Source organism: Pseudopodoces humilis, chromosome 12 (genome assembly GCF_049639895.1).
Source record: "Pseudopodoces humilis isolate 2021_Gansu_Grassland_sample_001 chromosome 12, ASM4963989v1, whole genome shotgun sequence".
NCBI lineage: Eukaryota > Metazoa > Chordata > Aves > Passeriformes > Paridae > Pseudopodoces > Pseudopodoces humilis.
In genome coordinates, this window is record NC_142211.1 from 7,256,277 (window position 1) to 7,268,527 (window position 12,251).

The following is a 12,251-nucleotide window of genomic DNA, read 5'->3' on the forward strand; positions in this document are numbered from 1 at the left end:
TATCTCTACATGGAATCAAATTGGCAATATTCACACTCTAAAAATAGAGGAAAGAGAAAAAAATGCTTCAATATATCTCCCATTTTTTCTTATAATTTGAAAAGAATTGATCAACAGAGAAAAAGACATAAAAAAACAGCCACTGCAGCCTTCATCAGTATCCCATACCCTTTTACCTTCTGCTCCTGTGCTGAAAAAGATACATGGAACAAATCCAGAAACTCAAGAAATGCACTGCAATAGTGCCATTTCTGGAGCCATGTGTCTCATTCAGACCCCCAGCTCTGATAGTGATGCGCTAACTATCAGAGACTCTTACCTATACCCCAATATTCCGACCATGAAATCCCGGGGCCTTCATGTGCCTGAAATCCAAGATGGAGTTGGCCATGTGCCAGCTACCCACGTGGAGGAACCCCCTTTGTATCTCCCTCCTGCTTCCCATGATTCCCTCTATCCACCTCACTCCGCCCAGTTCCCCTACTCCTCCCATAACCTCTCCCCTCTCTCTCACATCTCCCTCCCTACTCCCATACCCTGCTCAAGCATGGCACCACCTTACAGACCCGCCTCCAAATGTTGCAATCTTGCTCTCCATGCCCCTGCCTCCTGTCCCCACGGGGAGGGGGGGAGTGAGAGGGGTGGCCCTGCTCCCTGCTCCCGTGGGGGGGCAGGGGGAGGGGGGTCTTGGCCCTTCCCCCCAGGGAGGGGAGATGTGTCCCTGCCCAGCTCCTGTGGGGCTGTGGGTGGGTCCCTTCACCGGCCCGGGAGTGATGCAGGGCCCCCTGGGCCCCGTGCAGAGGCAGATAAGTCCCTTCACCAGCCAGGGGGTGAGACAAAACCCCCATTGCCCGGTGGGGTGGGGCTGGGCAGGGAGACCCTGGAGATACAGGCTCTGGGGAAAATAAGGATATACCTACAGCAGCACCTGTGATATTGACTGGTAAAAGAAGAACTAATAGACAATATCAACCTTTCTCTTACCATGATATCTGAGAGATATGTAAAATACAACATGAATTTGGCAAAAATAGTGAAATATTAAAAAGAATGAATAAAGCTACTTTAAAATCTCAAGAGTTAATTCCTGCTGACATCAAAGATTTCTTCAGGTGCCTCCTAACACCCACTGAATTTTTTTTTTTGGGAAAGTTCATGGAAAAGGTCATTAAAGGACCTCCTAGATGAACTCAAGCAAAGCATACAGGATGCAAAAGATGCAGAAAATAATGAGATAACTTTTGAACACCTATGTGGGGAGGGAAGGTGGTCTGAGCCTGAAGATCAGGTTCAAGTGCAAACAAAACCTATTTTAGATAAAATCTGTGAAGTAGCAGAAAAAGCTTACAATAAAATACCTACATTAGAAACCCAAGTCAGTTATGTTAATATTAACCAATTTCCATCCGAGAGTTTATTACATTTTGTAGATCATCTAAGGTTACAGATACAACAGCAAGTGCAAGAACCATCAGCACAAGCAGAATTGATTAAAGAAATGGCACAAAGAAATGCCAACGAGGACTGCTGTAAAGTGATTTAAATCTGCCCATCTATCCTGCACCTACCATAGCAGATATGATTCAAGTGTGTGCCAAGAAAGAAGATCTGTACAGTGCACATGACGAGAAACCAGGACCATACAACCCAAGGACTGTAGCAGCTGTAACACTCGGGATGAACAAGCCACAGATGTCACCTGAACAGCTGCAGCACATCATCTGTTTCCAGTGCAAGAAGCCAGGACATTTTGCAAGGAACTGTCCTCAAAACCAGCAACAAGGGAAACACCAGAAAGAAGTTGTAGCTAATCAAAAAAACTGAATTCAAAGCGCTTTTCCATCAAGCGCAGAGACGCAAAAATGACAGACCTGAAACAGGAGAAAGACTCTATTTTAATGAGAAAAGGGAAGGAAAGGGAGCGGGGTGAGAGACTGCAGAAACAATTGTGGGGGGCATTTGCCTAATAAGATCTGGCAACCAAAAAAGGGATTCAGACTTGTAACTGCTAAAGCTTTTTGTTTCAGATCTGATCGTTGGACTGTCATTGGAGTGGACTTGAAAGACAATTCACAAGACCTGGCTGGACTGGATAATAGGTATATTTTTATTGGTGACACAGCACACACACCAACAGAGATTGAGGTAGCTCCCATGACAATTAAGGGAGACCTAACACACCTCACTCTCTTGGCAAGAAGTCCTCAACCACCATTCTGGGTAGCCAAAGGGCAGATTATAGCCCAAGAGAACCCTGTTCCAACAGAAGTCCCCCTAGATGACAAAGCACCAGGAGTATAATGGGCAGTAGTAGTGGGTGAAGACAAACCCATTATGGGGTGAAACCTAACACATAAATCAGAACATCTCCATGTAGAAGGGTTAATTGACATTAGGGCAAATGTGACTATCATACCTGAAACGGTGTGGCTTTCACATTGGGAACTGCAACCCGTGGCAGCAAAAATACAGGGTGTTGGAGGGATGAAATTGGCAAAAATTACTAAAGATATTGTCCAGATTGAAGGTCCAGAGGGTAGGATAGCTAGTGTCCGACCTTTTGTCATTGACTACAAGTGCCCCCTGAGGGGAAGAGACACCATGTCCCAGTGGGGAGTGAAATTAACAATTCCTGAAACACCTCAGGATTTTTGATGGAGGCCACTGTAGAGCGTCCGGTCGAAAAGCTACCTTGGTTAGATAATAATCCAATTTGGGTGAACCAGTGGCCTCTCAGCAAACACAAACTCGGGGCACTAGAAAAATTGGTAGAAGAATAATTAGCCAAGGGACACATAGTAGAAACAACCAGCCCTTGGAATTCCCCGGTGTTTGTGATAAAAAAGCCAGGGAAGGATAAGTGGCGCCTCCTTCAGGATTTGAGAGAAATAAACAAAAAAATAGAGGACATGAGGTCTCTTCAACCAGGTATGCCATCTCCAACTGTTTCCACAAAATTGGCTATTGGCAGTGCTAGATATTAAAGACTGTTTTTTCCAAATTACCCTGCACCCAGCTGATGCACCAAGGTTTTCCTTTTCCATTCCCACAGTTAACCGGGAAGCCCCAATGAAACGGTACCACTGGACAGTACTACCTCAGGGGATGAAAGCGAGCCCCTACATCTGCTAGTGGTATGTGGGATCATTGCTGTCCCCAGTGCGTGCTGAGAAAAGAGATGCCATCATTTTGCACTACATGGATGATGTGTTAGTATGCTGTCCCAATAACAACATTCTGCAAGACACCCTTGGCCTAGTGGTTAAAGTTTTAACCTCTGCTGGATTCCAGTTGCAGGAAGACAAAGTTCAAATGATGCCACCTTGGAAATACTTGGGCTTAGAGATAAGTAAACGGACTGTTGTTCCACAGAAATTAGAAATTATTTGCAATCCTAAAACTCTAGCAGATCTCCATTCCCTATGCGGGTCACTAAACTGGGTCTGACCCCGGCTAGGTCTCACTAATGAAGACCTGAGCCCCCTGCTCAATTTATTGAAAGGGGTGGGAGAGTTGCTGTCTCCCAGGGAGCTGACTCCAGAAGCAAATACTGCGATTGAAAAAGCACAAAGGGCCTTGACAGAAAGACAGGCACATAGTTTTTAATCGGAGTTGCCTTTTAAATTTATTGTCCTGGGGAAATTACCACATCTACATAGGTTAATATTCCAGTGGGCTGAGGGGCAGAGAGATCCACTCAATAATAGGATGGGTCTTTGTCGTTCTAATTAGGAACGGCGGGAAAGAACGACACGGACTCTCAAGGGAATCACAACAGAAGAATCTCTAGTTTAGTGCTCTAGGCTTGTTATATAGATTAGTTTGTGGAAAGTACAGAAAGGAAACTCTTATTGGTTAGTAAATCACTACATCATCATCATTGGTCAGTGGGGTTCACCACCCCCTGACTTTCTCCTGCAAGGAAAACAAGAGGACAGACAAACAGCACCTGGCAGTTGTTTTCTGTTTCTGAGGATTGCTTTGAAATCCTCCTATGAATTTCTCAGGCTAGCTTCTCAGGCAGGACTGAGAGGCCATGGGGCCTGCAGCCTGCCCCAAAGCTAGCATCCACAGGTCTTCCTCTCCCATCAACGACCCCAAACTATCACCAAGCCACAAGAGCTGATGGCTCAGCTGATCCAAAAGGCCAGGGTAAGGCTGTGGGAACTGGCAGGTTGTGACCTTATGTGTATTCGCCTTCCGGTCAGACTCTCTGGGGAAGGCAAACACTCCCCTGAGAAACTGACCAAAGAGATATTTGAGCACCTGCTGCAGAGCAATGCTAATCTTCAGTTTGCTCTGGACAGCTATAGTGGGCAAATATCGGTCCATGCACCATCACACAAACTGTTTCATGAGGAATTCCACCTCTATCCTTGTGAGAAAAGGAGCCGTAGGGCACTCAAACTCTTACAGCGTTCACTGATGCATCTGGAACATCTCACAAGTCGGTGATGACGTGGAAAAATCCACAGACTCAGCTTTGGGAAGCTGATGTTGAGTTTGTAGAAGGATCACCCCAGATAGCTGAACTGGCAGTGGCCGTGAGAGCCTTTGAGAAGTTTTCAGAACCGATTAATTTGGTTACTGACTCAGCCTACGTGGCAGGGGTAGTGTCCAGAGCGAAGCAGGCAGTTCTGAAGGACATTGAGAACGAACATATCTTTAGATTGCTCTCAAAACTGATTTATTTGATTTCAAATAGAGAACATCCTTTCTATGTGATGCATATAAGATCGCATTCCGATTTGCCAGGTGAAATCGCTGAGGGAAACCGGAGAGCTGATTCCCTTGCTGCCCCAGCTGAAAAGGAACGTCTCCCAGATGTGTTTTAACAGGCAAAGTTAAGTCATCAGCAATACCATCAAAATGTGCCAGGACTGATTTGTCAGTTCCAGCTGACACGGGGTCAGGCTAAAGCCATTGTGGCTACCTGTCCCAATTGCCAGCTCCAGGCAGTGCCATCATTAGGCATCGGGGTTAATCCCCGAGGCCTTGGAAGCTGTGAGGTGTGGCAAACAGATAACACTCACATTCCCAGTTTTGGTCACCTTAACTATGTACATGTGAGTATTGATACATACTCAGGAGCAGTGTATGCCTCTGCTCATGCAGGAGAAAAGTCTGTACATGCCAAACAACACTTAGTACAGGTCTTTTCAGTGCTGGGGATCCCTAAGGAAATTAAAACAGATAATAGCCCAGCGTATAAATCCAAGGAGTTTCTGGAATTTGTCCAGCAGTGGGGAGTGGAACACAAAACTGGCATCCCCCACTCCCCCACAGGTCAAGCTGAGATCGAGTGTACCCACCAGACGCTCAAACAAGTCCTAGCCAGGCAAAGTAGTGTAACAGTGTGGATGTCTTCACAGCAAAAGCTTTGCAAAGCTATGTTTACCATCAGTTTCCTGAACTGTTCATTTGAAAACATGAATCCTCCAGTTACTCGACATTTTAACAGTGGTGATCAATTTAAATTGTCACAGCGCCCACCGGTTTTAATCAGGGACCCTGAAACTTGGCAAACCAAGGGCCCCTCTGAACTTGTCACCTTGGGGCTTGGCTACTCGTGTGTATCCGCCCCTACAGGCCCCCGATGGATTCCTCAAAAATGGGTAAAGCCTTTTGTTCCAAAAACCAAGCCCCAGCAGAAGAAGGGAGACAAGTGGCAGTCGTTTCCAGAAGAAGACGCCGCTGGAAAAAACAAGAAGAAACCTTCCTAACCTCTGGTTATTCTCTGACCTGCTTACATTGACTGTGAATATGTTTTAAAAATGTTTGTTTCTTCTCCTTTAGAAAAAACCTACCTCATACTCAAACCCATGATGAGCCTTACCTCAGCTGTCATCCTGCTCACTCTGAGCAGCCTGGCAGCTGCCTGGATCGTCCCTCAGCCACGACAGAACATCTGGGCGACCCTGGCACACACACTTCAACAAGCGAGCATATGCCTGTCCACTGCAGCAGCAAAAGACCCTATGTCTACTTGTCTGGTAGGAATTCCCCTGCAGGCTGAAGAATTTAGAGCCAGTTTTAGTGATCCCAAGTTTAATACAATGACTAAAACACACAGTGACCAACCACATGAAAATCATAAATGGCGAGCTGTGGCAGTGAAAAATCCTATAGAAGAGTGGTTACCAGTACTGCCCTGAGCTAATAAAGAGCCCCAAGAATTAGAGCTATTAGGTTTTTCCCCTGCACCCTTTTGTGTTCACTTCGTTTACAACTTACTGCCAGACACAAAACTATACAATCACATAATCCAGTATCGAAAAGAATACAAAGCAAAACAATGGTGTGGTATGCTAAGTCAGGCCTTAGCAGATGATCCTCGCCGTTCACATCCAAGAATCCTCCCTAAAGGTATATTTCTAATATGTGGAGATAAAGCATGGGTAAGAGTCCCATCTCGCCTTCGAGGGGGGCCTTGCACTTTTGGGAGGCTGTCCCTGTTAGCACCCAACCAAACCCAAATTATTAGATGGATGACATAGGGTGGCTTTACCTTTAAGATAGCTTTGAGAGCTAAGGAAGTTGAAACTGCTGGTGGCTGATGGGAGTTTTTCCTCCTGACCAATTATCAGTCATTTATGAGAATTAGCAGCAGTTTTAACCATTAGAAAGTAGGATCAACTTGTGAACACCTCCTTAAGATGTAAAGTCAGAGCACTCTGGTCCTCTTTTGTTTCCGGCTTCTGACAACGTAACAAGGCTCTGTCTTAGCCTTTCTTCCCCCCCCCGCCCTAGGCCGGACAAGGCCGCAGAGGACGAAGGCGGGGGGGGGAGGAAAAGAAAACAGAGCTGGCCAGACTAGTTTAGTTTTCAGTTTCTGCTGCAGGATTGAAACCTGACACCATGAACTCTTGCAGCTTTTCTAAAGCTTTTAATTCTTTTACTACCTGGATAAAACGTACAGATTACTCCTTTTCCCAGAAAGACAGAGAAAGAGAGACAATCAACATGAAGAAGACATCATAAAACCACCAAAAACAGTGAGGAAAAGAGTTAAGTTTTAAATAGGAAAGAGAGAATAAGGAGATGCTTTACAGCTGAAATATCTTTCTGTTAAAGCTATGGAGATGGACAATAGTAGTTTAAAAGGCTCCTTTAATTCATGACAGAGTATTGGGAGGAATAGAGTATTCAAAGTGTGGATTTTGAGCAAAAGAGAGAGTACTTGTGATACAGTGAGTTGCTGGAACTGAGTAGAGCAAAGATTTTGAAGCCTTGGAGGCAATGAGAAAACTGTTTTCTAGGAAAGCTCACAGAGACAGATGAAGAAGACTTTTGCCTTTGAATGACTTATCCTTAAAATGACATCCCTAGACTCATGGCCCATACACACCTCAAAGTGATGTGAAATGGGAGGAGAAGATCTGATGACAGATTTCTGGGCAGCTGACATCAGAGCAATAGAAAACTATAACAGAAATAGTTTTCTTGTGAGAAACTCCATAGGTTAACAGAAGGAGACTTCTGTTTCTCTACCAAGACTGATGAAAAGACTGTAGCAGGAATTTGAGACTGTTTTTGACCACCAAAGTTCTAAAGATTTTGTCTCTATGTTGTCATGTATACAAAGAAATGGTCAAGTGGTGAGAGATAAAAGGGTTTTCTGGAAGTTTGTTCTGGTGTTCTTGTTCTTGTAGTTTGTTAATAAACTGTCTTTATTCCTGTTAAGTTTTGAGCCTGTTTTGCTCTTGTTCTAGTCCATATCTCACAGCAAGAAATAAGTAATTTTTTAGTTACTAGTTCAAAACCACAACAATGGACTAGGAAAGACAATTTGACTCATGAAATCCACAAAAGAAGCACTGATATTTTAGACTCAAATTGTGATTCAGATATATTTCATTGGGCAAAATCAAAAATGGTTGCTGCATCCATATTTCTTCCATGGGTTGTAGCTGCCAAGGCACTAGATGAATTAGGACAGCTTGAGTGCTGGGGGATTAAACAGGCCAACTTGACATCAGTCGCCCTCAGCTCCCTCCTCGAAGATGAGGAGATTACCAGACAGGCCACACTCCAAAATCGAGCAGGCATAGATTTTCTTCTGCTGCTGCATGGACATGAATGCCAGGAATTTGAAGGACTTTGCTGCCTAAACTTGTCCTTAAAAGCTCCCAACGTCCATGGAGCCCTCTGAGAGATGAAGAACTTGATTGGACAAGTGAAGCAAGAAGCTGAGGACTGGTTTCGTGAGCTGTTCAAAGGCTGGGGACTCACAGGATGGTGGTCCTCGATAATCAAAACAATCTTGTTGTTTTTTGTTGTTCTGTTTCTAATTGTGCTAGCCTTTGGGATTGTCCATTGTTCAGTTTTAAAAGCTCTCAAAAAATTAGTCTCTACTACCTCAGAGATCAACCACATAGAGCTAGCAGACCGGAAGCAACTGAACCGGCCTGTCAATCATGAGTGGTGGACAAACTCGTGACAGGTATCAAAATAATCTCATAACCCTTCAAAAAATTTTATGTAATAAGAAAGGGTGAGATGTAATGCAGTTAGGAAAAATGGTATGACCCAAAGAATGTACCCCCGAAAATGCAGACTTGTAAGTTTCTTTCCCTTATCTTGTTTTCTCCTGTTCTCCTTATTGGTTCTGTGAATTCCCCCCACCCCTTCCCCTCTGTCTTTAAAAAGGAGTGCTTATCGATACCTCTTCCTCTTTCCCTCCTGCTACTTCACTACGAAGGATCCCAAGAAATAAAACTCTAACTGCCATCTCATCAAAGGGAAAGAGCCTCTTTTTTAGGCTCTTCTTTGACAAGCTAATCTATCTCCCCTGTCTCCCTGGCCGCTGCGGGGCGGACAGTGGTGAGAGAGAGGCAAGGGACATTAGAAATTATTGCATATCACAACTTATTCCAAAGGCTGGTTTGTGCAGACAGGCTTTTACTAATATATAAAATACAGCAACAATTCCCCCTTTCTCTTTTTGTACAAGCCAAGCTTTGGATGTGACTCGTTCTACACTTGTACGAAGACAAGATAACGTACATCACTGATGGCTCAGGAAAAACGCATAAATCAGTGATCACATGGCAGAACCCAAAAACACAAACATGGGATCCAGATATCCAGATAGTAAAGGGTTCTTCTCAAATTGTGGAGCTAGCAGCAGTGGTCAGATCATTTCAGCTGTTCCAAGAACCTTTTAATCTGATAACAGATTCAGCCTATGCAGCCAATATAGTCAGAAGAACTGAAGGGTCACTTCTAAAGAAAGTTGACAATGACGATCTATATCATCATCTTACATGTATGCAAAAGGCCATAGAGCACAGAAAAGACAAATATTTTGTCTCTCACATCCGGGCACATTCTTCACTTCCAGGATTCTTGGCAGAAGGAAATGCAAAAGCAGACAAATTAATGGTGACCATTGCAAACACTGCCAAACATCTTTGAGCAGGCAAAACTGAGCCATGTATTTTTTCATCAAAATGCAAAAGCACTTATGCAAATGTTTCGCATCTCTAAATATCAGCTGAAAGCAATCATAAATGCTTGTCCTGATTGTCAACTTGTGAAATCCCCTGTATCCACAGGTGCAGTCAATCCGAGAGGATTGCGGAGCCTGCAATTGTGGCAGACAGACATCACAAAATACCCGCCTTTCGGGAGATTCAAAAATATCCATGTGTCAGTGGATACTTTCTTGGGTGCAGTCTTTGCCTCCCTGCACACAGGGGAAACCACAAAACATGCATGTCAGCATTTTTTGCAAGCATTTGCATCATTAGGTGTACCTCAAGAAATAAAAACAGATAATGGTCCCACCTACATGGTGCAAAGACTTGTCACATTCTTAATGAATTGGGGTGTTCATCACCCTTTTGGCATTCCTCACCCTCCTACAGGTCAAGCCATCATAGACAGGACACAGCACATTTTGAAATCCCTTTTGGATAAACAAACAAAGGGGGAGGCAGAGGTTATGCCTCAAACATGTTTGAACAAACCCTTATTTGTTTTGAATTTTCTGAACAGTTCCTTTGCAGAACCAACTCCGCCAATCATCAGACACTTTTCCAATAACACTCTGGCTAAATTAAAGGAAAATCCTTTGGTTCTGATCAAAAATCCAGAAACAGGACAGATTGAAGGTCTGTTTCAATTAATAACCTGGGGCAAAAGGTATGCTTGTGATTCCACAAGTTCGGGGCCAAAGTGGCTTCCAGTGAAGAACGTGAAACCTTACCAGCCACAGAAACAAGCGGACAACCCCAGGCACAGAGAAGCGAGCATGCAGATGTGAACTGCATCAAGACCGCAGTTGACGGCAAGCAGCTTTTTCCCCACATGCAGAAGCAGTGAACTTTGGGTTTCATGTAAAAGTGTGGGAAATTGTTAGTATTATAACACCTCGTTTGTAAAAACGTGGTGTAAATGGTGTCAAGATTCAGAATCTTGCATGAGAGATAAGGCCATTGAACATGAAACTAAATCAGGTATCACCCTTGTGCCTTATCACTGTGTTGATCGCTTTAAGTGATGTGATCTTGTCCCTGAGTCAACCAAAAGAAAATGTTTGGGTGACTGGCCAATGTATCAGGCCTAGACACCACCTGCTTGACTCACTCAAGTCCAGAAAAACGATTCTTGACTTGTTTGGTGAGCTTGCCAGTAGGTGAATGACCGATTCCAAAAAATATACCTTCAAAACTTTCAAGGGTTCATTTTAAATCCTACTGATTGGATGGGGCCTCTGGACCAAATTCCTCCCTGAGGCACCCTATGAACTTCAAAAATTGGAAATCCTTGGTTCAGTGAGAATGGATTTTTGTATAATATTCAATTTTTCTGTGCCAAAGCAAAACAAAAAGAAAATTACAGATGTCACTCCAAATCATGCTTTATATAAAGAGGTGACATCTTGGTATAACTTCACCTCAGTTTTAGTCATATCACCCAAGCATGTTCCATTGCAATTACCAAAAGGGGATTTTCTCATTTGTGGAGATAGAGTTTGACCTGCCATTCCATCAAATGTCAATGGTGGTCCATATAGCATTGGAAAACTCTCTTTGCTGACACCCAACATAACAATGATAAAAGAGCGAAGTCACAGAGCAAAGAGGTTTGTTGATCAGTACACACCTGATTGCAATGATGAGTTTTACTCATGGAATTTCAGACAGAGATTCATAGCAGCTCTCCTTTTGCCTCAAGTAGCTTCAGCAGAAGCCTTGAAGCAATTGGACAGATTAGGCTGCTGGTTAAGGAAGCAATCTCGTTCCACCTCTCTTGCTTTGAGTGATTGGTTAACTGACATTCAAATTGTGAGACACGCCACTTTGCAAAATAGAGCAGCAATTGATTTTCTCTTACTAGCTCATGCACATGGGTGTGAAGAGTTTGAGGGAATGTGCTGCATGAATGTCTCTGATCATTCAGAGCCAATCCATAAGAGCATACAACAACTGAAAGAGGGAATGGCCAAACTTGGAGTTGAAAAGGGGTCATGGTTGGATGGTCTGTTTGGATGGTTGAGCTTTGCACCACTGTGGAGGGAACTTACAAGGATAGGTATATTCATATTGATTGTCATTGTAATCCTCTTGGTGTTTGTGCCTTGTCTACTTCAGTTGATCTGACAGATGATAAACAAGGCTACTAAGGAAGTGGTCTTGGTTCAAACACAAGGGGGGGATGTTGAGGTCAGAGGTACAGAATATGTGCCCTTATCTGTGATGCCTGGCTCTGACACCTAAGAAAGAAAGCACTGAATTTCAAATAACGCCATGGAGACAACAGTTAAAGTTGAGAAACTGGGAATGAGTGTGTAGGTTAGACAGAGTTTTCTTAAGTCACTGGGTGAGAAAGAGTTTAAGGTTTAAACTATTTTAAAAAATGAGACAAGATGGATGACTTAGGGCGTTGTCCTTTTCTCCTTCTTCCTTCATCTTCTTCTAGGGATTTTTGGGTAGTAGTAAGTGATCTGATAGAAAATGCAGCACACAGGTGTTGGGTCATTGGGTCACTAAGAAAAATAATTTACTTATCATTTGTTAATTGGGCAAATAAACATATAAAAGACCTTGAAGAGGTTCTTCATTAGCCATTTTCCACCTCTCTTAGTGTATGTTGCTCCTTGTATACCATATATATGTAATATAGATAAGAAAAGAATAAACAGCCGAGTCTGAACACTAGAAATCAACCTCTCTCTCATCAATCTCAGTTTTGGGGAAAAGAATCCAATCACCAGTGTCGCATCCCGACAGAGACACAAGCATAGC

At 43.6% G+C, this 12,251-nt stretch overlaps 1 protein-coding gene across 1 annotated transcript; it reads left to right on the forward strand.

Moving 5' to 3' along the window:
- The first annotated feature begins 340 nt into the window (after positions 1-340).
- On the forward strand, positions 341-11,606 carry LOC148183320 (uncharacterized). Its single transcript, XM_088061438.1, is given in 4 exon segments — positions 341-423; positions 2,028-2,099; positions 9,558-9,651; positions 10,740-11,606. Coding segments are annotated over 4 exon segments (1,116 nt in total).
- The last annotated feature ends 645 nt before the right edge of the window (positions 11,607-12,251 follow it).